Genomic DNA, 24605 nt, shown 5'->3' on the forward strand with positions numbered 1-24605 from the left:
GACAACAGGACCTCCGATTTGACACACTGAACTCTGTCTGAAAAGTAGTTGGTGAACCAGGGGAGACAGTCATTTGAGAAACCAAGGCTGTTGAGTCTGCCGATAAGAATGTGGTGATTGACAGAGTTGAAAGCCTTGGCCAGGTCGATGAAGACGGCTGCACAGTACAATCTTTTATCAATGGCGGTTATGATATCGTTTAGTACCTTGAGCATGGCTGAGGTGCACCCGTGACCAGCTCGGAAACCTGATTGCACATCGGAGAAGGTACGGTCGGATTCGAAATGGTCAGTGATCTGTTTATGAACTTGGCTTTCGAAGACTTCAGAAAGACAGGGCAGGATGGATATAGGTCTATAACAGTTTGGGTCTAGAGTGTCACCCCCTTTGAAGAGGGGGATGAGCGCGGCAGCTTTCCAATCTTTAGGGATCTCGGACAATACGAAAGAGAGGTTGAACAGACTGGTAGTAGGGGTTGCAACAATAGCGGTGGATAATTTTAGAAAGAGAGGGCTTGTGAATGTTGACCTGTTTAAAGGTCTTACTCACATCGGCTACGGAGAGCGTGATCACACAGTCGTCCGGAACAGCTGGTGCTCTCATGCATTTTTCAGTGTTACTTGCCTCGAAGCGAGCATAGAAGTAATTTAGCTCGTCTGGTAGGTTCGTGTCACTGGGCAGCTCGTGGCTGTGCTTCCCTTTGTAGTCTGTAATAGTTTGCAAGCCCTGCCACATCCGACAAGCGTCGATTAAATCTTAGTCCTGTATTGACGCTTTGCCTGTTTGATGGTTCATCGGAGGGCATAACAGGATTTTTTTATAAGCTTCCGGGTTAGAGTCCCGCTCCTTGAAAGCGGCAGCTCTACCCTTTAGCTCAGTGTGGATGTTGCCTGTAATCGATGGCTTCTGGTTGGGGTATTTAGGTTAGGCTATTTCCAACAGCACCTGGAAAGGCACGCTGAGAATGGACAAGCAAAATATTTTGCGCCCCTGCCTTTGACAAAGTGGGCACTGCTTATCAGAGGGCATCAGCGCTCACCTAAAATGCCCATATGCAACAGGTTGTGAGAAATTGGCCAGAATTTCTGGACAGAATTATGTGAGGTTTTATGTGTTGTTGTTGGAGGTGCCTCTTGGTCAATTTAGCTCGGAAAAGGCAGCCCTGGTCAATACTGAAACAATTGGCTCATTGTTGCAATTGAACCCTTGTATGTTAATGCAAATTATACGTTTTCTCATGAATTTTTGCATATTATTAAATTTAATCGTTGAAAACTGTGCATTTAAGCAATACTTCTGCAGTGACTTTTCAGATGAAAAGTGTGGCCCGAATGAGGTGGTGGGAAAGATGGCGGAAGCAGACGCTGAAGTGGATTGTGAATCTAATGGTGGTTGAATCAAGGATAATTGGAGTATTGTCCAAAAGAATGGAAAACGGAGTAGTGTATAGTGCTGAGAATGTCCTTTCCTATCTTGTTGGAGTACGGTTTGTTAATGAGGAGCAGTTGATCGAAATACCAATCTTGAATAATCCATTTGCGCTATCCAAACTGGTGGAGAGAGTGATGGGTAAAGGAAATCTGTGAGAATCACGAGAGGCGGGCTTATTTTGATTTTTTGTACATCTGCGGATCAGAAGGAACTTGTGTTGCGTCTCACCCGATTTGATAAGTCTGACATGCTGACCAAACCAGACGCGCTCTGCACATGTTGATTTTGTTCACCCACACCAGAAGCAATCAGGACACGCAGGTTGAAATATCTAAACAAAGTCTGAACCAATTACATTAATTTGTGGACAGGTTGAAAAGCATTAAACATTTATGGCAATTTAGCTAACTAGCTTGCTGTTGCTAGCTAATTTGTCCTGGGATATAAACATTGGGTTGTTATTTTACCTGAAATGCACAAGGTCCTCTACTCCAACAATTAATTCACAGATAAAACAGTAAACCAAATTAATTTCCCGTCATCTCTCCTCCTTCCTACAGGCTTCTTTTTCTTCTTTAGACTTTATATGGTGGTTGGCAACCAACTTTACGGTGCATTACTGTGTGTGGACGTCAGTTCATCTGTGGACGTCAGTGTGGACGTCAGTTCATCTTTCAATCACCCACATGGGTATATGCTCCTAAAAACCAATGAGGAGATTTGAGAGGCAGGACTTGCAACGCGTTGAGCGTCGCAAATATAACCAACTTCTATTATAACGCATGGCCACTCAGGTGCTCGCTGTCGCAATGATTGAATAACATGTATGTGTACATTTATTTTGCAACGCACGTGACACGAGTGGTGTGATCAGCATGTGACGTGTCGTGTGTGTCTCTTCGGAACAGTGCACCCTTCAAGGGGGTAATATCTGGCATCTCGTGGGAAGTCGATGTTGAAGAGATGAAAAATATTCCCGTAGTGATTGATACACGTCGGATGAATACTGTGGTGAATGATGAAAAAGTTATTATTTAGTTTTTTGACAAGAAATCTCTCCCTACTCAAGTGCAGCTGGGGTATATAAACTACAGAGTCTTATCGCAAGACCAATGCAATGTGATCACTGTAAAGTTTTTGGTCATGTTTCAAGTGTTTGCAGAAGGGAGAAACCGAGATGTCCAAGTTGTGGAAAATAAAATATAATGTGTTATAAAAGTGCTGAAAATGTGACATGTTGCAATTGTGGTGGGAACCGTGAAGCCAAGTCTTTTGAATGCCCAACAAAAGTGAAAGAAAATGTGGTGGTCAAAGTCAGGGCTGTCCAGGGCATTTCATATGCAGCAGCTATTAAAAGGTTTGAGAGTTTGAATGGTGCTCCCGAAGAGTCCATGGTGGTGGATCAGCCTTCACTGCAGGCTGCAGGAGTTGCCTTTCACCAGCAGGACCCTGATATTTTAAAGGTTAAGAAGGTGGACTTTGTGGCCTTTATAGCTATGTTGATTAATGGCACTGCCAAAGTGGAGAAAAGGTCCAAGAAAATATAGAGTTATATGGACAATTCTCACAAGCTGTACCACCCTCTAAGGCCCTAAAGCCTGAGAAGGCACATATGGAGATTTGAAAGAAGGAAGAAGTGTACGTTTTGTTTGTCAATTTACTATTTTTTATTTGTGTTCATTTCCCTATCACGTATGGATTAGATGTTTTACCTTTTTTTTTCAACCCGTCCAGCTGGTTGCGGCAATACACCTTTTGGGGTTGTAGTCCGCCTTAAAACCCACAGAAGAAGAGGAATACTTTTTCAGACTTAGGGGGGCGGCTTAAAATATTACGTCAGGGTATTTACCAACGACAGGGACCAATGAAAACTCAGAATGCATTGCTTCCGGAAGTTGCTGTGTTCCATCGTTTTGCTGACGGAAACGTGTGTAACTTAGAATCTTTACGACCCAAAAGTTAGAATATTGTGTCGGAGAGTCAACTCTATATAAGTGAGCAGTTATGTGTTTACTCTTTGTTAGTGTATGCGTGTAATATACGTTATTGGAACCAGCTTTTGTCATTCCCCTTCGTATAGTTGAACAACAATAGAGTCCATCATGTCGAAAAGGACGAAGTGGGATACCAAGGGAGATTTAGACGAATCAAAGAACCTGCCGATCTATCAACACAAGGCCACACTTCAGCAGGCTGTCAAAGACAATTCATTCTTGGTTGTCACTGGCGAGACTGGCAGTGGGAAAACGACTCAACTTCCCCAGTACTTGCATCAAGCAGGTACGTTTGTGCCATGGGACCTGTGTCTACAGAATAGAGCTCTATACCCTTTATTATAGCCTTCGTCTATGAGCTGTCCTTATAGAGGGGTCTGAAAGGTTTGGATAGGTGTTAAGTTGTATTTGTTGTGTAGGATTTTGGGGTAATGGCAAGATTGGCATCACCCAGCCTCGGAGAGTAGCAGCCATCACTGTAGCACAGAGGGTATCACAGGAGATGCACTGCAGTCTGGGTAGAGAGGTCGGATACCAAGTGCGCTTCGATGACTGCACGACACAGGTGAGAGAGCTCCAAGACACCTACCTAGTTGTCTGCTTAAATTGATACTTCACATAAATTATTAGATACGCTTAGATTTTAGGCACCTTGAAAGTGTTCTATGGGGTCTACATATTGTCACTTGAATGTAAAGATAATTAGATTGTAGTGTATATAAGCAAATGTGTGTCCCTGAAAGGAGATTTGTGTTTGTGTTTTGTCAGGACACGGTGGTGAAGTACATGACGGATGGCTGTCTGCTGAGAGAGATCCTGGCAGACCCTGTTCTGTCTCAGTACAGTGTGGTCATTTTGGATGAAGCCCATGAGAGGAGCCTTAACACTGTCAGTAATAGAGCCAACTACTTGAAAACAGTAATCTGATTATATGCCCAGCTCCATCCCTCAGTCGTATACCAAAACAAGTGGTGGGGCTGCTGTTTTTCTGAAAAACTAATCCCAGATTGTAGCATTAAACAGTTGTGTAATATGTGCTTTACTGCAGGACATTTTGCTGGGTCTGTTGAAGCAGACCCTCTCCAGTCCAGATAAGGCCTCTAAGGGTCGCTCTGTCCCCCTGAAGGTTGTGGTAATGTCAGCCACACTGGAGACAGACAAGCTCTCTGTGTTCCTGGGAGGTTGTCCTGTCTTCACCATCCCTGGAAGAACCTTTCCTGTCACCTCCAAGTTTAGCTGTGCCATAGGACCAAAAGATACAGAGAGCTCTGTTTATGTTAAAGAGGTAGGGAGTGAGCTTGCTTATACTGACTTAGGCCTACTGTTAGTATAGTGTATGATAATGAATAAATTCAATGATTGTATCACCCCAGGATTTAGCTAATTTAAACTCTGCCATCAACACCATTTAATACTGCATACTCCTTGCTTTACATTTACATTTTAGTCATTTAGCAGACGCTCTTATCCAGAGCAGCTTACAGTTAGTGCATTCATCTTAAGATAGCTAGGTTGGACAACCACATATCTTAGTACATTAGTGTACATTAGTCATTGTACAAGTACATTTTTCTTCAATTAAGTAGCTATCAGAGAAGTCATTGCTTGTAGAAAATATTAAAAAGTAAAGTTGCGCGTGTTAGTTCACAAAAGGCAAAGTTGTTTATTATAACTTTTTTGCTCAATGTAGATTGTCTCTACTAAAATGTCTGTAAACAAATATGGGGGGAAACTTTGAGTATGAACAAACCTCTTGTCTGTGACAGGTTGTCAAGGTGGCATTGGATGTGCACACCAGTGAGATGGCTGGGGATATCCTTGTGTTTTTAACAGGTAACCTAATGATAATCTACACATTATCTCCAGAATATGAATGTACTGATTACAGTTTAAAAAAATTAAATACAACTGTTTATAACAGGACAGTCTGAGATTGAGAAGGCCTGTGACATGCTGTATGAGAAGGCTGAATCCATAGACTACCGTTACGATGTGCAGGACCGTAAAGTGGAGGGGCTGCTGATCCTGCCCCTGTACGGATCTATGCCCACTGGTAGGGTTTGGTGCACTGTCCGAGTACCCCTCACTGTGACATTCACATATAGAAAGACAAAAAGGAGTTCCCTTTCACACCCAAGTGGACACAGTTTAGCATGCCATTGGCTTGCTAAATCAAAAGTATAAAGTCATGACTCATTTCAACTCCTTTTTAAATAATATGAATGATTTGTGTCCTTCTCACAGATCAGCAGAAGCAGATCTTCCAGCCTCCCCCTCCGGGTATAAGGAAATGTGTGGTGGCCACCAACATTGCAGCAACGTCCCTCACCATCAATGGAATAAAGTGAGTCACCATAAGGCTTATCAGAGCAGCATAGAGCAATTTTTATCCACAGAATGGCAAGGCCTCAAATTTCATGACTCATTTGTTCACTGCAGGTATATTGTTGACAGTGGGTTTGTGAAGCAACTCAACCACAACTCACGGGTTGGCATGGACATCCTCGAAGTGGTTCCGATTTCAAAGTAAGTCCCGTAAGTCCCTGTTTCAGTCTGCTTCCTTTTGTTTCGTGCCTAATGAACAGGACTGTAATGTTGTGTGGTGTTGTAGGAGCGAGGCCCTGCAGAGAGCAGGCCGGGCAGGGAGAACCTCCGCCGGGAAGTGCTTCCGGATCTACAGTCAGGAGTTCTGGGAGAAGTGCATGCCGGAGTACACAGTTCCAGAGATCCAGAGGACCAGTCTCACCGCTGTCATCCTCACACTCAAGTGCCTGGGAGTTCATGATGTCATCAGGTAGGTACAGCTCCACTTCCTCAAGTGCTCAGAGAAACCAGTGTCCGTTTTTGAGACTGTTGATAATACAATACAATCCAACAAGTAATTTGAGGCCATTGTTGCTTGGTGTCTCTCTCTAAGTTTCCCTTACCTGGACCGTCCAGAGGAAAGGTTCATCCTAGAAGCATTGAAACGGCTTTACCAATGTGACGCCATCGACAGGTGAGAGATATAGACATACTGTATATCCGTGTACATCTGTCATTGTTTATACTAATCTCCACCAGATACATCTACAGCCACATAGGGATACAACTCTGCCGTTTTCACCATCAATAACAGGGGAACCTACCACATACAGTACTGGCAGTTCTTCATGACTATCATAACTCAATCTTTAATAGCACTTGTTATCTTCTATCAATATCCCACTCCCCTGTCTGTAGGAGAGGTAAAGTGACCCGGCTTGGTGAGCTGATGGTAGAGTTCCCCCTGCCCCCAGGGCTGACCCGGGCCTTGCTCCAGGCTGCCTCCCTGGGCTGTGAGGACCTCCTGCTGCCTGTAGCTGCCATGCTGTCTGTGGAGAACATTTTCATCAGGCCAGGTGGACAATAGCGGCCTGAGGCGTTGGTTTAATCAATGAAGATGTGGTTATGTCAGAAATACATATGTAGGCATCATGGTTCTAATCTAAATGTTTGACATTGCTCTCTCTGCAGGCCATCCAGAGAAGCAGAAGGAGGCAGATAAGAAGCACAGGCAGTTGGGAGTGCAGGCGGGCAGCTGTAATGACTTCACCATGCTGCTCAGTGTGTTTGAGAAGTGCAAGGCCAGGTATACAATATTAACTCCTCTTAATATATTTAATAAGCTCCATTATATGTTCACTGCATTCATGTTCATGGGTCTCCATCTAACGTGAGCTTGTTTTGCTGCCTACTGTAGTGATGCCCCTTCAGCATGGTGTAAAGACAACTATATACACTGGAGGGCGCTAAAGTCAGCCTTCAGCGTGGAGACCCAGCTCAGAGAGATCCTCCTAAGACTACAAAAGGTCAGTTTGTTGTTTGTTTACATATCTTATTAGTTTTGGTGTGGCTAAAACTATGATGTGAAGCTCTGACCATGTATGTACAGATTTATAATCAGGGTATGTGCGTCGTTTCCAGAAGAGAGATTTCCCTATGGAGAAGTTTGATGGCAATAAGAGTGAGCTGTTCAGGAGATGTCTATGCACTGGTTACTTCACCAATGTGGCAAGAAGGTACGGCTTGTTTTTTTAAATCCCAGTTATGTTAAAAAGTCAAGAAAGATAACCACAACATTTTTGAGTTTTCTCTCAGGTCAGTTGGGAAGGTGTTTTGCACGATGGATGGGCATGGATCCATGGTTCACATTCATCCATCATCAACGGTAAAGACTTCCAGGACTATATTCTGATCAATTCAGAACACTCCATAAAATCCCCAAAATGCATATTACACATCAGTCCCCATCGCTCTGTGTGATAACCTGATTCCCCCTCCCCATAGCTCTTTGACCAGGAGGCCCAGCTGGACTGGGTGATCTTCCATGATTTGCTGGTCACCTCGCGGATCTACATCCGGACGGTGTGCCCCATCCGCTATGACTGGGTGAAGGACCTGCTTCCTAAGCTCCATGAGGTGGATGTGTACGAGCTGAGCAGCGTGGCCAGAGAGGAGGTGACGGACGAGGAGGTGGCCAAGTGGGTGACCAAGGAAGCAGCTAAAAGACAAACTGGTGGGTGATGGACTCTGGTGATGAGTATGAATTCACTGGTATAGAAAAAAATGCATAACATTTGATGCTTCTGTAGCTGCTCCTTCATCATTCAAAATCCTTTAATTGGAGCAAAGGTTTTTTAAATGGAAAATGTAATGAGCATTCCTATTGGACAAGCTACAAGTTACAGTAGTGCCTTTTCTGTTCCTTCCAGGCCCCCAGGTGATCCGTATGCTTGTTGTGTCTGCTTGACAATCTAACAGAGGTTATTCTGTGTGTTTGGTTTATTTCCAGAGGGGTCTGCTGAAGACGTGTTCAAGAAACTGGAGAAACGGAATGATGAAAGCTCTGTGAGTGATGCCCGTGCTCGCTACCTACAGAGAAAACAGGAGCGGCAACAAGGCAAAGCATCGTGAGAGAGGAGGAGGACATTGGACACTTATCCTCAGGGGAAGAAAGACTCAGTTATTGGACTGACCAGGATAGAATAATCTCCACTCAGGGGTTAAAAGCCTGTCTGTTATAATAAACTGCACAGGTGTTGTTCTGAACAATGTTTTACAACACAGAAATCTGAGAGTTCAGGGTCAAACATGGTCCTTTGTAGCTCAGCTGGTAGAGCATGGTGCTTGTAACACCAGGGTAGTGGGTTTGATTCCTGGGACCACCCATGCATAAATTGTATGCATGACTAAGTCACTTTGGATAGAAGTGTCTGCTAAATGGCATTTATTATTATTATATTTAAACATACATCAATAATGGACTAGGTGCAGATAATGAATTATCGTAGTCATATCAAATGTCTACTACTGCAGATGTTTTATGCTATGCTTTCTTTTAGTGGTATATTTATCTTTTAGTTTCATACTTATCAACGGTTTTGTCTTCAGAGTAAATATTGCCAGTGGAGGACCTCTGCAACCGTTCTCTACTGGTTTTAGGACAGTTACAGAATCACATACAGTTTTCAATATGTCACCCAACAGTGTTGTCAAATCAGCACATTAGAGAACAGGATAACCACGGGCCATTTATTTTGTACAACTCTGCCTCTTATGTAATAAAGGTTCATTTCGTATTTCCATTGCTTCATTATTATTAAAAACCTATTTTTGTCTGCTCCATTTGTAGTCATACAAACCAGATAAGACTCATATCCCATCAACCTTTGCGGAGAGACTTGCGTCATTCACATGCGCCTGTTTTGGACCGTCCATGTGCGAGCCTAACGTGGCTTAACAAAATTGGCAATATCCACCGACTACCTTCTAAACATACACATTGAATCGATTCAATTAAGTCCAGTAACATCTCGTGTTGATAAGTCATCTGACAGGTGAGTGAAGTTGTCTTATCTGCATCGCAATGAACGTTGCTAGCAGTTTTGACGTATGGCTGCCAAATAAGGTAGTCTGATATAACGCTAGCGAAGGATAGCTAGTTAGCTTTTTAAATATAAGCAGGTTAGCGTTGTCAGCTTTTCTGGAATCTACTGCCAGTACTGAAAAACAAATCACACAAGTCTAGAGAACATTTATTCTAATACACGTGCGTTCTTGTTTACTTGCTCACTCAATGCATTACCGTTTTAGTTACAGTGCTGGTGAAGCATGTTGTTTGCAGAGGAGGATGAATGGAACGATGACCCAGAAGCCAAAGTTCTGACCAAGACGGTCATCAGCAGTTTCAAACTGTCTGAAAGGACCAATATCACGGTTAGATGCCATCTCAATCTTCTTTATAATTAAATGTACCTATGTAAGCCAAGCCAGGCATAACTCACTCTGCCAGTGACCACATATTCAAATAGAGGGTTACATTTTGGTTTACACTGGTATTCGGTTTGACACTGTCATTATGCTTTTCCGAACAGCCAAAAAGTGTTGGGAAGAAAAAGAGTTTGTTACGGACCCTCCAAACACTGGGATCAGTACCAAACTGGAACAAGAGCAATAGTGCCCCTCATGAAGCAGGCAGTGACAGTGAAACAGAGGCCATACTGACACCACACACCAAGAGGAAGAAGAAAAGAAGCAAAAGAGGACGCAAGAAAGTAGCCGCTTCAGGAGAAGAGGACGAGGTCATTGGAGATCTGGGTGCCAAGGAGAAGGCTGCAGTGCCTGTTAAGAAGCCAATAAAAGCAAAGAAACCAGTAAAAGCAGGTGAGTTGTTTCACAAACAACTGTCAATTGAGTAAACAGGAGTGTCTTAAGTTGAAAAGATGTTTGAGGTTGTCTTTCTCTATTTCCTAGGGTTCAAAAAGGTAAAGAATACAGAGTCCATTCAGGGCGGTAGTAAACAAGATTCAAAATCTATCAAGGATGAAGAAAAAGCTGCAGCAGATGCTGAGATTGAAAGATTAAACCGAAAGCAATGGAAAAACAAGATGAAGAACAAGAAGAAATGTAAAAACAAGTTCAAAATTCAAAATGGAGAGAATACCACCCCCCCAGAGACCTCTGTGCAAAAGGACACAGAAGATGGACCAAAAGCAGCATCTGATGTGAACAGGGAAACAGCAGTTGTCCAGACACCGCAACGCCAGACAAAGAAAAACAAAGAGCAGAAAGAGGGTGAGCGTAAAACACAGAAAGGGAAAAAGGTCCCAGAGGGAAAAGTGATGACCTTCATTGAGACTGCTTCCACTCCAGGCACAGTAACAGTCCAAAACAATAAGAACTTTTCAGGGAAAAAGACAAAGGGGGGCAGTCAAGTAAAAGCAGTGCCACTAGGTAACTCTAAACCCCCAGGTGAAGAGGAGAAACTTCAGATGGTTAGGGAGGAGCAGTACCCAGAGCTGCATGGCAGTAAGAGATGGAAACAGGAGGAGAGCAAAGAGCAGGACCGCAGGAGAGAGAAGCTCAGGAGAATGCTCCATGGCCAGAGCCCAGAAAAGAAAAAGCTACCTGCAGAGCAGGAGGAGACACTCACCATAGAGGTGAAAGAGGCTTCTGTAGACCGCTCGGCTGCTCTGAGGTCCCGCATGGAGCAGCGTTTGGAGTCAGCGCGGTTCCGTTATATTAACGAGGTTCTGTACACCACGTCTAGTGGGGAGGCTAAACGCATGTTCAGACAGGATCCCCAGGCCTTCGGCATCTACCACAGGGGCTTCACGGCACAGGTCCAGCGCTGGCCAGCTAATCCTGTTGACGCCATAATCTCCTACATACGCCACAAGTGAGTTGTGTTATGCCTCTATCTGACCCTAACATACTTGCAGTATTTGCAATAAGTCTGTTTGCATACTTTTTGTATTTTTCTTGTCTTGGTTCTGGGGTGGGGGATCCACATTGAAATAGTGTGTGGCTTTCTTTGTAAGACCATTTGTGTTGGTTCTAGGCCTGCCTCTCTGGTGGTGGCAGATTTCGGCTGCGGCGACTGCAAAATTGCTCTGAGCGTGAAGAACAAAGTGCACAGTTTTGACTTGGCACTTATCAGTGACCGTGTAACTGTCTGTGACATGGCTAATGTGAGTCCAACTTTACCTTGATGCTGAATGTGTTCTTTCATCCATGCCTGTTTTACTATGCAGTCTGTGTTCTTTCTGTAATGTCTATTGTTTTCCCACCTGTCTGCAGGTACCTCTCAAGGATGGCACTGTGGACATAGCTGTATTCTGTCTCTCTCTTATGGGGACCAACCTTGGGGATTTCCTAGTTGAGGCTAACCGTGTGCTGGTGATGGGGTAAGTGATATTATGCAGAAAAACAGAGCTATGTTGGGGTAGAAGGTGTTCCCATTTATTTTCCGTATTTCTACAGTACCAGTCATCAGTTTTGACACACCTACTCATTCAATGGTTTTTCTTTATTTTTACTATTTTCTACATTGTAGAATAATAGAGAAGACATCAAAACTATGAAATAACACATGGAATCATGTAGTAAGCAAAAAAAGTGTTAATTCAAAATGTATTTCAGATTCTTCAAAGTAGCCACCCTTTGCCTTGATAACAGCTTTGCACACTGTTGGCATTCTCTCAACCAGCTTCATGAGGAATGCTTTTCCAAAAGTCTTGAAGGAGTTTCCACACATGCTGAGCACTTTGTTGGCTGCTTTTCCTTCACTCTGCAGTCCAACTCATCCCAAACCATCTCAATTGGGTTGAGGTCGGGTGATTGTGGAGGCCAGGTCATCTGATGCAGTACTCCATCGCTCTCCTTTTTGGTCAAATAGCCCTTAGACAGCCTGGAGGGGTGTTTTGGGTCATTGTCCTGTTGAAAAACAAATGATAGTCCCACTAAGAGCAAACCAGATAGGATGGTGTATCGCTGCAGAATGCTGTGGTATCCATGCTGGTTAAGTGTACCTTGAATTCTAAATAAATCACTGACTGTGTCACCAGCAAAGCACCATCACACCACCTCCTCCATGCTTCTCGGTGGGAACCACACATGCAGAGATAATCCGTTCACCTAGTCTGCGTCTCACAAAGAAAGACACGGCGGTTGGAACCCAAAATCTCAAATTTGGACTCATCAGACCAAAGGATAGATTTCCACCGGTCTGTCTTCAATTGCTTGTGTTTCTTGGCCCAAGCAAGTCTCTTATTATTATTGGTGTCCTTTAGTAGTGGTTTCTTTGCAGGAATTCGACCATGAAGGCCTGATCCACGCAGTCTCCTCTGAACAGTTAATGTTGAGATGTCTGTTACTTGAACTCTGAAGCATTTATTTTGGCTGCAATCTGAGGTGCAGTTAACTCTAATGAACTTATCCTCTGCAGCAGAGGTAACTCTGGGTCTTCCTTTCCTGTGGCGGCCCTCATGAGAGCCAGTTTCATCATAGCGCTTGATGTTTTTTTTGATGGTTCAAAGTTATTGAAGTTTTCCGGATTGATTGACCTTCATGTCTTGAAGTAATGATTCTCTTTGCTTATTTGAGCTTTTCTTGCCATAATATGGACATCTTCTGTATACCCCCCTACCTTGTCACAACTGATTGGCTCAAACGCATTAAGAAGGAAAGAAATTCCACAAAATATATTTTAAGAAGGCACACCTGTTAATTGAAATGCATTCCAGGTGACTAACTCATGAAGCTGGTTGAGAGAATGCCAATAGTGTGCAAAGCTGTCATCAAGGTGGCTACTTTGAAGAATCCCAAATATAAAATAAACTGATCTAAATATAACACTTTTGGGGTTACTACATGATTCCATATGTGTTATTTCATAGTTTGATGTCTTCACTGTTATTCTACAATGTAGAAAATAGTTAAAAAATAAAACCCTGGAATGAGTAGGTGTCCAAACTTTTGACTGGTACTGTATGTTTTCGTCATCAACACTTTGGGTCTTTTTTTGCAGGGGTATCCTGAAAATAGCAGAGGTAGCAAGTAGATTTGAGAATGTGCGGAACTTCATGGGTGCTTTGTCCAGCCTGGGATTCAAGTTGGTTACAAAGGTAAGGCAGTAAACAGTGATGGCGCATGTTTTATGTAATATATTGTTACAATACCCTACTCTATTCATTTTGCTCCCTCCTTAGGACACAGAGAATAGCCACTTTTACTCATTTGAGTTTGAGAAGATCGCAGAAGCTCCAGAGAGGATAAAGGCAGGAGGATTGGAGCTGAGGCCTTGTGTGTACAAGAAACGATGAGGACAACATGGGAGAAACAGTTCCAAACATACATGCCAAATGGCACTCTATTCCCTTTATACTGCACTGCTTTTGACCAGGGCCCATAGTTCTCTGGTCAAAAGTAGTGCACTATATAGGGAATAGGGTGCCGTTTGAGACATACCCCCTGGAGAGAAGTCAGTGACGAGGCAAGCAGGATGGACAGTAACATAAAAGGGCTCTTCTGCTGGTTGTTACTGTAAATATGAAAATAACTTTCATAGATGAGTTGGTAGTTTTGACCTCCAAACAACGTTTCAAGGATTGTTGATATTAAACCTTTTATGGGCTTTCAAATTTCTGTTTCAAAGACAAAACATGTTCAAAAGTTGTTGACATTGGTATATTCTTTATTAAATCAAAATAAATGTATTGCATTAAGTCTTATGCACAATTTCAGATTTAAGAATCAAGTCAAAAGCAAGAGAAATTATTATTTTTTAAAGTCTGTTGTTAAAACCTTGTCTCTGTCTAGAAATAAGTGCTTCAGTATAATCGCAGCATTGAATTCTGCAGTCTAGTCTCACAGGGTACTCACAAGCCTCACTCTTCTTAGTGTACATAGCACAGGATCTAGCTTGGCCACTAGAGGGACACGAGTGATAATGTTATTCTCAGCCAGTTCCCAGTATCTACTGTCCCCATGCTCTCGGTCCAGATAGAGGGGACAGTGGTAGAGGGGCAGGGAGGAGGTGTTGCAGGGGGGGCTGTCTGGGGCTCGGACGGTGTCTGTGTTCCTCACCCGTGCTCTGACCCAGAGGAGGGGGAGCAGGCAGGGCTGGGGGGAGAGCGTGTCCTGCAGGGCTCCTAGCCGTGTATCCCACAGTGCCCCTCTCAGTTCTAGTCCACACAGATATACACCGGTCAGGGGAAGAGAGGCTGGGGATGTTGCGGCACTGAGCACCTAGCAAGACAAAGTAAAAGCAATAAATGGAATATCATTTTTATCATTCTAATAAGAATGAGTGGTACTTGTAGCTTTGGGAGGCAGTTTAGAGATTACTGTACTTGGAAATGAAGAGAGATGTTGCTGATGTCCCTCTGCTTAGCATGGGCAGCCTCCCTGATTAACGCGCCCAGAAAGCCCCTGGCGTTGGAGAAGGCAGACAGGCGGTACGCATTGGAAGGACCAATGGTGGCCTCATCACATAGGTACGCCTTGAGCAGCTCTGCTCTCCTTTCTAGGCGGAACAGGCTTGAGACGGTCAGGAGAGAGGAGACAGTAGGCTTGCTGTTTCGCATGGGCTGGTTAAGCTCAGAATGCAGGGAGGAAACCACATCAACCAGTCCATCCCACTCTGCCTGGAGGAAGTAGCGTAGGGGTCCCAGGGATGGAGCTCCTACACTCACAACCCTGATGTCATCCTTGCGTCCCAGACTTTCCTTCAGGGCCAGTAGTCGGTCCCTGGCCTGGGTGAAGTCTGGCAGCAGAGCAGGGTGGGTCAGCTTGTTGGTGCTCCTGACCCTGCCAAAGGGCTTCTGGGAGTCTTGAAGCAGGGTGTTCAGGGTGCGGCTGTGAACCTTCACCAGCTCTTCTGCCAAACCAGCACTAAAGCCCAACACCAAGGGGTCGCTGGTGTTGGCCAAAGCCTGAACACGTTGCTCCAGACTTTGCAGCAGGCCTGATAAGTCTGCAGAGATGGCAAAAGAAATGTTCCTCATTTACTCAGAAGAACAGATTCCTATGACTGACTGCTGAAGATTGAACATGTAAGTAGGGTAATGTACTTCAAATTCATAGGATATGAGTTAGTCTTTAATATAGACATATATTTTGTTAGTGATGTAAGTAGGGTCTGTTATGGCATTGTAGCTGGTTAATAGTGAAGCGTTTCAGTACCACAGCGGCTAGGTATGTGGATGATATCTGAGAGAGTGTGAGGCCCACTGCCCCAGAGAGGAGGTGCTGCTCTGAGACAGGCCCTAGACACACTCTCCACTGCCTCCAGGTCTGCCAGGTCTGCCACATGGCCTCCATACACCAGGTTGGCTATCAACATACCAGGGCACAAAGGTCAAAATCAAAACGTTGTCCCAAATGGCTCCCTATTTAATGCACTACTTTTGACCAGGGCTCTGGTCAAAAGTAGTACACTATGTAGGGAGCAGGGTGCTATTTGGGATGCATACCCAAGAAATTATGTACTCATATTTTCACAGAATATGAACAATATGTTTACCATTGACAATTCCATTTCAATTTAATTAGTTACTAGGGAGTCCTCAACTGTTACATAAGGTCTAAGTAGAGAAAGCAGCGTTACCTGCTATGTACTCCAGCGCCCCAGTTGGGTTGCCACAGACTTTGGCGATGTGGACTTGAGCATCCACCAGCGCCAGCAGGTCCTCCTGAGTCCTTGAGAAAAAAATAAAAACATCCTTAACATGCATATAACCAATGTTGTGGTAATAATATGTCCTATTCATCATCTATCATGAGAGTAAGTAAGCTTTGTCAGAGCCAGAATGGCCCGTAGGGTATGAGCTGTTTCTCCAGTTTCTGTAGCGTGAGGCAGCTTGATGTACAGTACAGGAGGTTGGTGGGACCTTCATTTTGGAGAACGGGCTCGTGGTAATGATGGGAGCGGAATCAGTGGAATGGTATCAAAACACATGGTTTCCAGGTGTTTGATGCCATTCCATTAGATCTGTTCCGGCCATTATTATGAGCCTCAACAGCCTCCTGTGATGTACAGGTACACCCCCTTGACAGGACACTAGCCTGTCGCAGGGCTTTGTATCATCTGTCATCATGATAACCAATATATAGTCATCTCACCAGTGATAGATGTTTCCCTGGCCTAGGTGTTTGTATGCCTGTCGTTGCAGCAGGACAGAGTGCAGGATGGCAGCGCGTAGCATGGGTTCCATGGTGCAGGCTGTGACACCAGAGGTTGGGGCAGACAAAGTGACAGACACAACCTGACGCAGAGAAGAGCACAGCTCCTCCTTCACATCCCAAGGAGAGTCACAGACCAGACGCAGCGCACACAATCTCATTGACGCTGCCAGGGGGAGAGGACAATTAGTTTCAAATGGCACCCTATACAGTCTATATAGTATTTATGTCTTGGCCATGCATCCCAAATAGCACCCCCCAGGGGTAACGGTTAGAGAGTCGAGCCAGCAACCAGAGATTTGCCAGTTTGAATCCCGGGTCTGATGGAAAAAAATCTGCCGTGAAGTGAGCTGGCATCCGGAGTGTTGCTGGTATCAAAGCCTAGATGCCATTGCCTGCCGTTGTGACCTTGAGCCCCCCCAACAACTGCGCCACAGGTGCCCAGTGTGATAGAAATGTAAAGGTAATTTCCGATTGACCCGACATGCAGTGTTTACCGTGAATGCAATCTCCGCCAACGTGGGAACATTCCCTTTAAATTTCAATTGGGCTTTTGTGCAGAAATTCTGCGATACCGATTGAATAGAGCCATTAATCTTTGACCAGGCGCCCATAGAGCTCTGGTCAAAAGTAGTTCACAATATATTTTGAATAGGGTGGCATTTGGGAAGTATCCTAACACTTAACAGTCATGGAAAAAGAGGTGTCTGTGATAGTATGTTCTATTGAGTACCTGGGATGGAGAGTGGGGTGTATCCTCGTGTGATAAACCACAGTCTGAAGCGTGGGTGGACCCGACTACCTGCACACAGCCCAACTGGAATGAGGCCCTCTGTCTCCACATCTGTTTGGTGCCCTGGAAATTATAATAGTATTAGATTTGAGATTACATATTTTGAGATTACACAGGGTGGATAAGATTGGTGATTATTATTGTGATTCTCACCTTTGGCTGCACAGGATATCAACTGATTGAGTTGACACACCACTTCGTCATCCCATTGATCTAACAGATGACAGTTGTTAAAGACCAGCCAATGGCCATCATGAACAGCTATCTTCAGTGCCGAGAGGATGACCTCCTTCTGGCATTTAGCTCCAAATGATATGACTTTCACCTGAAATCAACAGTCATTTAGAAGATTATTACACAAAACTGGAATGTTGGATATAATGGCAATCTGATTTAAATTGAACACAAAAGGTATGTTTGTGTGTAAGTAAGACATAAGAATTACCCCTCTTTTGTCTGTTTGGTACTGGGACACTTGTTTCAGCCAGTGAAGTGGTTGGATGCTAGCCCATCCATCTCTGCTTGGGCCTGGGAGTGTGACTATGACTGGCCCATTGTGTTTGTTCAGGAAGCGGGAGAGGGCCTCTGGGGAGCCGGTGTGAGGGGCCCCAGCTACCGCTGACCGCATGGGCTGGCCCAGATGACAGGCAGCCAGGTCCTCAGCCACAGCAGCCAGCCAGTGGGGCAACATGGTCTTCCAGAGGAGAGCCCTCTGCAGAGTGGACAGGTGGGAGTGAGAGCGACAGGGGACAGGCCCCACCACTGTGGAGGAGGGGAAGCGCAGGTACTCCTGCCACTGCCTGGGAGAGGTGGCCAGGGATGAGAGCAGCCCTGTGAAGGCTGGGATGTTTTGCAGCCGGAGGACCTCTGTGTGGGTGTGAGGAGGCACCCAGCTGGGGAGCACATGATGCTGATATGGAGAGGTAGACGGTGGAGGTGAGGCTGGTGTGGAAGCATCTACTGGGAGGTCCATATCTCCTAGGCCCCTGAGGAATGCCAACCGCTCCACTTCCGAGCAGCCCTCGTTGTGCAGGAATAGAGCCACAGACACCAGGAGCCTCAACAGGGTTGCATGGCTCTGGAACAGGCAGGGCCGGTACTGGGCCAACAGGTGGGATACCATCCTGTGCGTGATCTCTGCCATGACCGCCCCTGTCACTACCTCTCCACTAAAATTAACATCCGGTCGGCCCTTCAGGACTAACGTCCCCCTCACAGCGAACAGGAAGTTCCTCAGGGGGAACAAGTAGAAGGGGGAGAGGCGTGCCACCTCCTGCAAGGCCTGGTAGAGGGCTGTGGCCAGCCCTGCCACTCTGTGGAAGTCAGCCAGGAGGGGCTTGTGGCGCTCCAGCTCCAGGCTCAGCTCCATAATCTCAGCCTGCAGCTTCTGGGAGGCTGTCTGACAGGCCGACACCCGGGGGAGGAACTCAGGGTCCTGCAGCAGAGGGGTGAAGGACTGGAGGATGTACTCCATTAGAGAGACCTGGGGAGAGGGAATAAAAGGAATAAATCCTTTGCTATAAACCCATATTGTGATTCCCAAATGCCACCCTATTCCTTACATAGTGTACAGGACTCTGGTTAAAAGTAGTGCACTATATAGGGAATAGGGCGTCATTTGGGATGCATATTACAGTATAACACAGAGTAATATACTATATTCTAAAGCCAGAGAAATATAGGTCTCATTCTTATTGGGTCACCTCTTCCTGGCACAGTTTGTCCTGCAGTGCCTTCTTGTCGGTGTTGACGAGACAGTGCTGAACCCACAGCTCCAGACACTCGGACTGCACCAGCTCTGTCAACATGAGCTCCTGCACCTCAGTGGAGCTCAGAGAGAGGTCAATGACACACACCTCAGACAGGATAGACGGGTGGATCTCTGTGGGGACACAATGGAGAATTAAAGTAGTAACCTACTTTCACTGGGTCCTGTCCAGGGAGGGGGTGTACTTGTACATCAAGCTGCCTCACGCTACAGAAACAGGATATAGGCTCCTGCCCTATAGGCCGTTCTGGCTCAAACTACTACTTTCATGAGCAGAAAGAAAAGTATGTACTGGTATATATATTTCCTACCATTGAGTATGAGTCTGACTGGTAGTGGAGTGCTGAGGAACAGGCAAAACTCTGGATGGGCTGTCTGAACAGGTCGTCTCAGACCAGGAGAATAGCTCCCTGCCGGCCGCATCAACACCTTCAGGAACTCTGGGCTGGGGACTGCTCGCTCCACGTGGGTAACCAACACCCTCAATCCTGCACGGAAACAAAATGATAGCCTTAGTCTGTTTGTGCCATAATGGCATAATTTCACTCATGTCATGTTGACAATGACAAATGTTGTTCGCAAGAGCACACACAGCTAATATATGCCATTTTATCCAAAGCGAATTACAGTTATGCTTGAATATATTTTACGTATGGTTGGCCCCAGGAATCGAACCCACAACCTTGGCGGTGCAAGCACCATGCTCTACCAACTGAAACATACTGGACCACATCTGGGACCACCAGGCTCACAGCATGATGTGAGTGAGGGACAAAGAGTAAAGCCCCTCAAGGAAAGGAACCAGTATCAGTCTCACAAACATCTAAATGTTCCTCCAGCACAATATGTACTAACTCCATTAGCTCACCTTTCTCTGAACCCTGCCTGACATTGTCCAGTAGGTCTGGGTCATCAGCACTGACCACAAGCTCATACTCTCCCTCCCTCTGAGCTGTGGTGTCGTCCCCTGGAAGATGGCCTGATGGGGAAGCAACATACACAATCAGCATTTCTCAAACACAAAATGTACAAATCAGTTTTTGTTTGACCTTAACTGTGACGTTTCCCCTAGGTCAGTGGTTCCCAAACTTTTTATAGTCCCGCACCCCTTCTAACATTCAACCTCCAACTGCGGACCCCCTCTTGCACCAGGGTCAGCGCATTCACAAATGTTGCTTTTTGCCATCATTGTAAGCCTGCCACACACACTATACAATACATTTATTAAACATAAGAATGAGTGTGAGTTTGTCACAACCCAGCTCGTGGAAAGTGACAGAGCTCTTATAGGACCAGGGCACAAATAATAATATAATCAATAATTTTGCTCATTATTTAACCATCTTACATATAAATCCTTATTTGTTCATTGAAAATTGTAAATACCTCACCACAGGTTAATGAGAAGGGTGTGATTGAAAGGAAGCACATAACTGCAATGTTGGGTTGTATTGGAGAGAGTCCCGAGAATAGTTTTCCACACATAGTCTGTGCCTGTATTTAGTTTTCATGCTAGTGAGGCCCGAGAATAAACTCTCACATAGGTACGTGGTTGCAAAGGGCATCAGTGTCTTAACAGCATGATTTGCCAAGGCAGGATCCTCTGAGCGCAGCTCAAGAAATCAGAAATCTGGCAGTGGCTTTGATTAAATTACATTTTCACAGAACCGCTTGTTGTAATTTCGATAAGACTCTCTTGTTCAGATATCGGTAAGTGGACTGCAGGCAGGGCATGAAAGGGATAACGAATCCAGTTGTTTGTGTCATCCGTTTCGGGAAAGTACCTTTGTAATTGCACACCCAACCTACTCATGTGCTTCGCTATATCACATTGACATTGTACGTAAGCTTGTTCATTTGCACACAAAAAAATCATACAATGATGGAAAGACATGGGTGTTGTCCTTGTTAATGCAGACAGAGAAGAGCTCCAACTTCTTACAATTTTGTCACGCACATTGAATATAGTTGTGGAGAGTCCCTGTAATCCTAGATTCAGATCATTAAGCCGAGAAAAAACATCACCCAGATAGGCCAGTTGTGTGAGAATCTCGTCATCATGCAAGCTGTCAGACAAGTGAAAATGATGGTCAGTAAAAATAAAATTAAGCTTGTCTCTCAATTAAAAAATAAGTGTCAATACTTTGCCCCTTATATGGTCGCTGCCCAGTGTAGAAAGTGTGTAGAAAATACACGAGAGTTCAGGGGCCTTGCTTTAACGAAGTTAACCATTTTCACTTTTGTGAAAATCAGTCTTTCAAACTGTCATGCATTCCCTTGGCAGCAAGAGCTTCTCGGTGGATGCTGCAGTGTGCCCAAGTGATGTCGGGAGCAACTGCTTGCACACGTGTTACCACTCCACTATGTCTCCCTGTCATGCTTTTTTCTTCTTTTTTTTACCCCCTTTTTCTCCCCAATTTCGTGGTATCCAATTGTTAGTAGTTACTATCTTGTCTCATCGCTACAACTCCCGTACGGGCTCGGGAGAGACGAAGGTCGAGAGCCATGTGTCCTCCTAAACACAACCCAACCAAGTCGCACTGCTTCTTAACACAGCGCGCATCCAACCCGAAAGCCAGCCGCACCAATGTGTCGGAGGAAACACTGTGCACCTAGCGACCTGGTCAGCGTGCACTGCGCCCGGCCCGCTACAGGAGTCGCTAGTGCGCGATGAGACAAGGATATCCCTACTGGCCAAACCCTCCCTAACCCGGACGACGCTAGGCCAATTGTGCGTCGCCCCATGGACCTCCCGGTCGCGGCCGGCTGCGACAGAGCCTGGACTCGAACCCAGGAGCCTGCGCCACCCGGGAGGCCTTCCCTGTCATGGTTTTTGCGCCATCAGTACAGATACCAACACATCTTGACCACCAAAGTCCATTTGATATCACAAAGCTGTCCAGTACTTTAAAAATATCCTCTCCTGTTGTACTGGTTTGCAGGAGGTTTTCCTTCATTGACCCCCCATAAACATAATGGACATATACCAGGAGCTGTGCCAGGCCCGCCACGTCTGTTGACTCATCCAGCTGTAACGCATAGGATTCACTGGCTTGTATGCGAAGCAGTAGTTGTTTCAAAACATCTCCTGCCATGTCACTGATGCGTCGTGAAACAGTGTTGTTTGATGAAGGCATTGTCTGTATAGTTTTTTGGGGCATTTTCCCCCAGCATTGTCACAGCCATATCCGCTGCAGCAGGAAGAATTAAGTCTTGCTTTGTCCAAGCCACTCGGTAGCTCACCATAAAATACAGCTTCTAGCCCCTTCTTGTTAATGGTATCTGTTGCTTTTATACATGTCTTACTACTCGAAAGTCATCTTAATTCTCGCTCAAAAAGATCCTGTGGCTTATTTTTCAAATTGGCATGTTTTGTTTCTAAATGTCTGCGCAAGAGTGAATGTTTCATCAACTTGTGAGATAGTACTTTTGCACATATAACACACTGTGGCTAAGGAAAGGCACTACTCCCAATATAAGTGAACCCCAAATCAATGTAGTTCTCATCATATTTGTGCCTCTTCGATGGTCCAAAGTCCTTGTCTGTTGTTTGGTGCTTTCCCGGGTAAGGGGGCAGTAGCTCTTCGGCCGCATCAGATTCACAACTGTCAGTGTCTATGCTAGCTAAGCTAACAAGAAATGTAGAATTACTGAAGCTAGCATTGGATGTGCTCGTGGAAGCAGAACAACTTGTGTCGTCAACAGGTGCAGGTGTAGTACTGCTGGTAGTAGAGCTGGTATCTGTCTCTATGGACGCGGGCCTTACTTTTTCTAACTATTCATCCATTTTCGAGCAAACGGAATGAGCAGCAGCTACGTTTGGCTACATACGGACCGGTAATGGAATTCCCGCGAGACAGTGTTGCCAACTCCTCAGTAAGGAAAGTATCTATTGGCTGTCCTAAAAGTCGCTAATGACGGCATCACCTAATTTGCATAATTGGCCATGTGCATGTAATTGTGATGGACGCTGTAGGGGAGAGGAATAACTTCGTCGGAGAGACAAAAAAATTGTAAAAAACACCTTAAATATGTTTAGAACTACAAATGAACTTTCTTCTGTCGATTCTTGTTTTTTTTAAATGTCACAATTCCAACCCTCCTCCTTTATCCGGGCTTGGGACCGGCAAAAGTGACCCAAAAGAGACACTCTGGTGGAATTACTTAGTTTATTGTATTTTGTTTTTTTGTTTAGTTTTTTACATTTATATCCCGCCCTGAATGTATGCCAGGGAGGGATCAGCCATCGGCGGCTTCCCACACGCGCGATTCATTTGCAGTCTGGACGTGGAAGGGTGAACATCTCCTCCTGCAGCTGTGAGGGACTGCTGCGCGAGGATGGGCCGCCTGTGAGTGCTTTGGGACGGGGTGGGGCCTACGGCAGCATCCGCTGCTCGTTGAGAAGAGTAAGAACGATATGTACTTTCACGTCTGAGTCTCCAATAACACCAGAAAAAGTTGCTAGTCGCTTTTTTGAAAATGTGTCGCTAGAGGGGTCTGAATACTCGCTAAATATAGCGGCAAAGTCGCTAAGTTGGCAACACTGCCGCGAGAGAGTAACGGTTAATGTTATTGGATGTTAATTATTTGATTAGGCTACCTGTATTGTGATGTTATTTCGCTGAACACTAAATAACACTTAATTTTCTTTTTGGCAGTGAAACGAGGCTACTCAGGCGAGAAAAAAACCTCACCCAAATGTATAGCCCCGTTGGAAAATATAAATGGGCTGTTTGAAAATGTGAATAAAAAAAATATTTATATATTTTTAATGTGAATCACATTTTTAAATTTGGAGTATCCCCAAAGGCATTGCGCATTTTTTTTTCTTTCAGTTTGGGAATACCTGCCCTAGGTAAAGATCTACGATCAGCTTCCTCTCCCTCAATCCTAACATTAACCATTAGTGAGGAAAACACAAAACTTACTTAAGTCAGCCCCTAGGGGCTCCTAGTTGCTCACCTGTCAGCAGCATGGCCTGGGCACTCATCTCCTCATGTTGCTGAGCGTCTGCCAGCAGGGGCCAGTGTTGAGCCCAGGGGCCTCTGTATCCCCACAGCAGCAGCTTGAGCACCAGCCTGGGAGGCACACCGAGCACCTGGCGTTGGTCCACCCCTACAGCCCTAGCCAGGGCCATCTGCAGCTCTGCTCCCATAGGGATGGGGACATGGAGAGGGGCCCCAGATGGCCCAGGGGCCACGGAGGCAGGGTTAGGGAGTAGAGAGGTCCTAGGGTCCTCAGGGTTGATGTTAATGTGTCCAGACAGACACAGCTCTCTCCACTTCCCCAATAGTACCATCCGTACATCTGGCACAAATGGACCCAGGTAGGTTATGGTGGCAGCCAGGAGCAGAGCGTCCCCTGATATGGTCTGGTTATTCATTTCTGTCTCCTACAGAAGAGAGGAGGAGTGGAGCATGTTATGGTTCTTTATTCTCTAGAATAAAAACAAAATTGCATTATTGTTAAAACATCAATACAAAAATAAAAAAGATTGATTAAAATGTAAATAAATTACTGTAGGTAAAATATAGCAGTAAGAGTTGTAATGTAACTCTATTCCCAATATAGTGCACTACTTTTGATCAGGGCCCAAGTAGTGCACTATATAGGGAATAGGGTTCCATTTGGGACA

The 24605-nt window shown here is 45.2% G+C and overlaps 3 protein-coding genes across 3 annotated transcripts in view; 2 read left to right on the plus strand and 1 right to left on the minus strand.

Annotated features, from left to right (window-relative positions):
- Positions 1-3325: 3325 nt before the first annotated feature.
- Positions 3326-9029, plus strand: dhx40 (DEAH (Asp-Glu-Ala-His) box polypeptide 40). Its single transcript, XM_071357308.1, has 17 exons — positions 3326-3711; positions 3845-3990; positions 4194-4313; positions 4474-4710; positions 5192-5258; positions 5347-5478; positions 5670-5769; positions 5865-5951; positions 6037-6219; positions 6343-6423; positions 6648-6805; positions 6921-7035; positions 7147-7255; positions 7371-7465; positions 7545-7614; positions 7734-7962; positions 8239-9029. Exons 1-17 carry the CDS (start codon positions 3534-3536, stop codon positions 8358-8360), a joined length of 2229 nt encoding a protein of 742 aa, XP_071213409.1. The 5' UTR covers positions 3326-3533; the 3' UTR covers positions 8361-9029.
- Positions 9030-9098: 69 nt separating this feature from the next.
- LOC139548019 (ribosomal RNA-processing protein 8-like) lies at positions 9099-13951 on the plus strand. The gene is made up of 8 exons (XM_071357309.1): positions 9099-9283; positions 9540-9662; positions 9821-10109; positions 10200-11124; positions 11287-11416; positions 11526-11632; positions 13255-13351; positions 13436-13951. The coding sequence occupies exons 2-8, from the start codon at positions 9558-9560 to the stop codon at positions 13547-13549; spliced, it is 1767 nt and encodes a 588-aa protein (XP_071213410.1). The 5' UTR covers positions 9099-9283; positions 9540-9557; the 3' UTR covers positions 13550-13951.
- Positions 13434-24605, minus strand: part of LOC139548464 (dynein heavy chain domain-containing protein 1) — a 43327-nt gene continuing 32155 nt past the window's right edge. Inside the window, exons 35-46 of the mRNA XM_071358171.1 lie at positions 23933-24355; positions 19839-19949; positions 19282-19458; positions 18906-19084; positions 17648-18685; positions 17356-17527; positions 17143-17265; positions 16350-16575; positions 15835-15926; positions 15411-15560; positions 14579-15201; positions 13434-14474 (exon numbers count right to left, since the gene is read on the minus strand). Coding sequence (XP_071214272.1) covers positions 14094-14474; positions 14579-15201; positions 15411-15560; positions 15835-15926; positions 16350-16575; positions 17143-17265; positions 17356-17527; positions 17648-18685; positions 18906-19084; positions 19282-19458; positions 19839-19949; positions 23933-24355 — 3695 coding nt within the window. The 3' untranslated portion in view covers positions 13434-14093. The remainder of the gene's footprint in view (positions 14475-14578; positions 15202-15410; positions 15561-15834; positions 15927-16349; positions 16576-17142; positions 17266-17355; positions 17528-17647; positions 18686-18905; positions 19085-19281; positions 19459-19838; positions 19950-23932; positions 24356-24605) is intronic.

Source organism: Salvelinus alpinus, chromosome 21, assembly GCF_045679555.1.
Source record: "Salvelinus alpinus chromosome 21, SLU_Salpinus.1, whole genome shotgun sequence".
NCBI classification, from domain to species: Eukaryota; Metazoa; Chordata; class Actinopteri; order Salmoniformes; family Salmonidae; genus Salvelinus; species Salvelinus alpinus.

Bases quoted from the DNA above. Each gene is read 5' to 3' on its own strand.
- dhx40 (XM_071357308.1), top strand. From the start codon at position 3,534: ATGTCGAAAAGGACGAAGTGGGATACCAAGGGAGATTTAGACGAATCA. The intron at 5,770-5,864 runs GTGAGTCACCAT...TGTTCACTGCAG, and splicing joins CTCACCATCAATGGAATAAA to GTATATTGTTGACAGTGGGT. The intron at 7,036-7,146 runs GTATACAATATT...TGCCTACTGTAG, and splicing joins TTTGAGAAGTGCAAGGCCAG to TGATGCCCCTTCAGCATGGT.
- LOC139548019 (XM_071357309.1), top strand. From the start codon at position 9,558: ATGTTGTTTGCAGAGGAGGATGAATGGAACGATGACCCAGAAGCCAAA. The intron at 9,663-9,820 runs GTTAGATGCCAT...TTTTCCGAACAG, and splicing joins CTGAAAGGACCAATATCACG to CCAAAAAGTGTTGGGAAGAA. The intron at 11,633-13,254 runs GTAAGTGATATT...CTTTTTTTGCAG, and splicing joins AACCGTGTGCTGGTGATGGG to GGGTATCCTGAAAATAGCAG.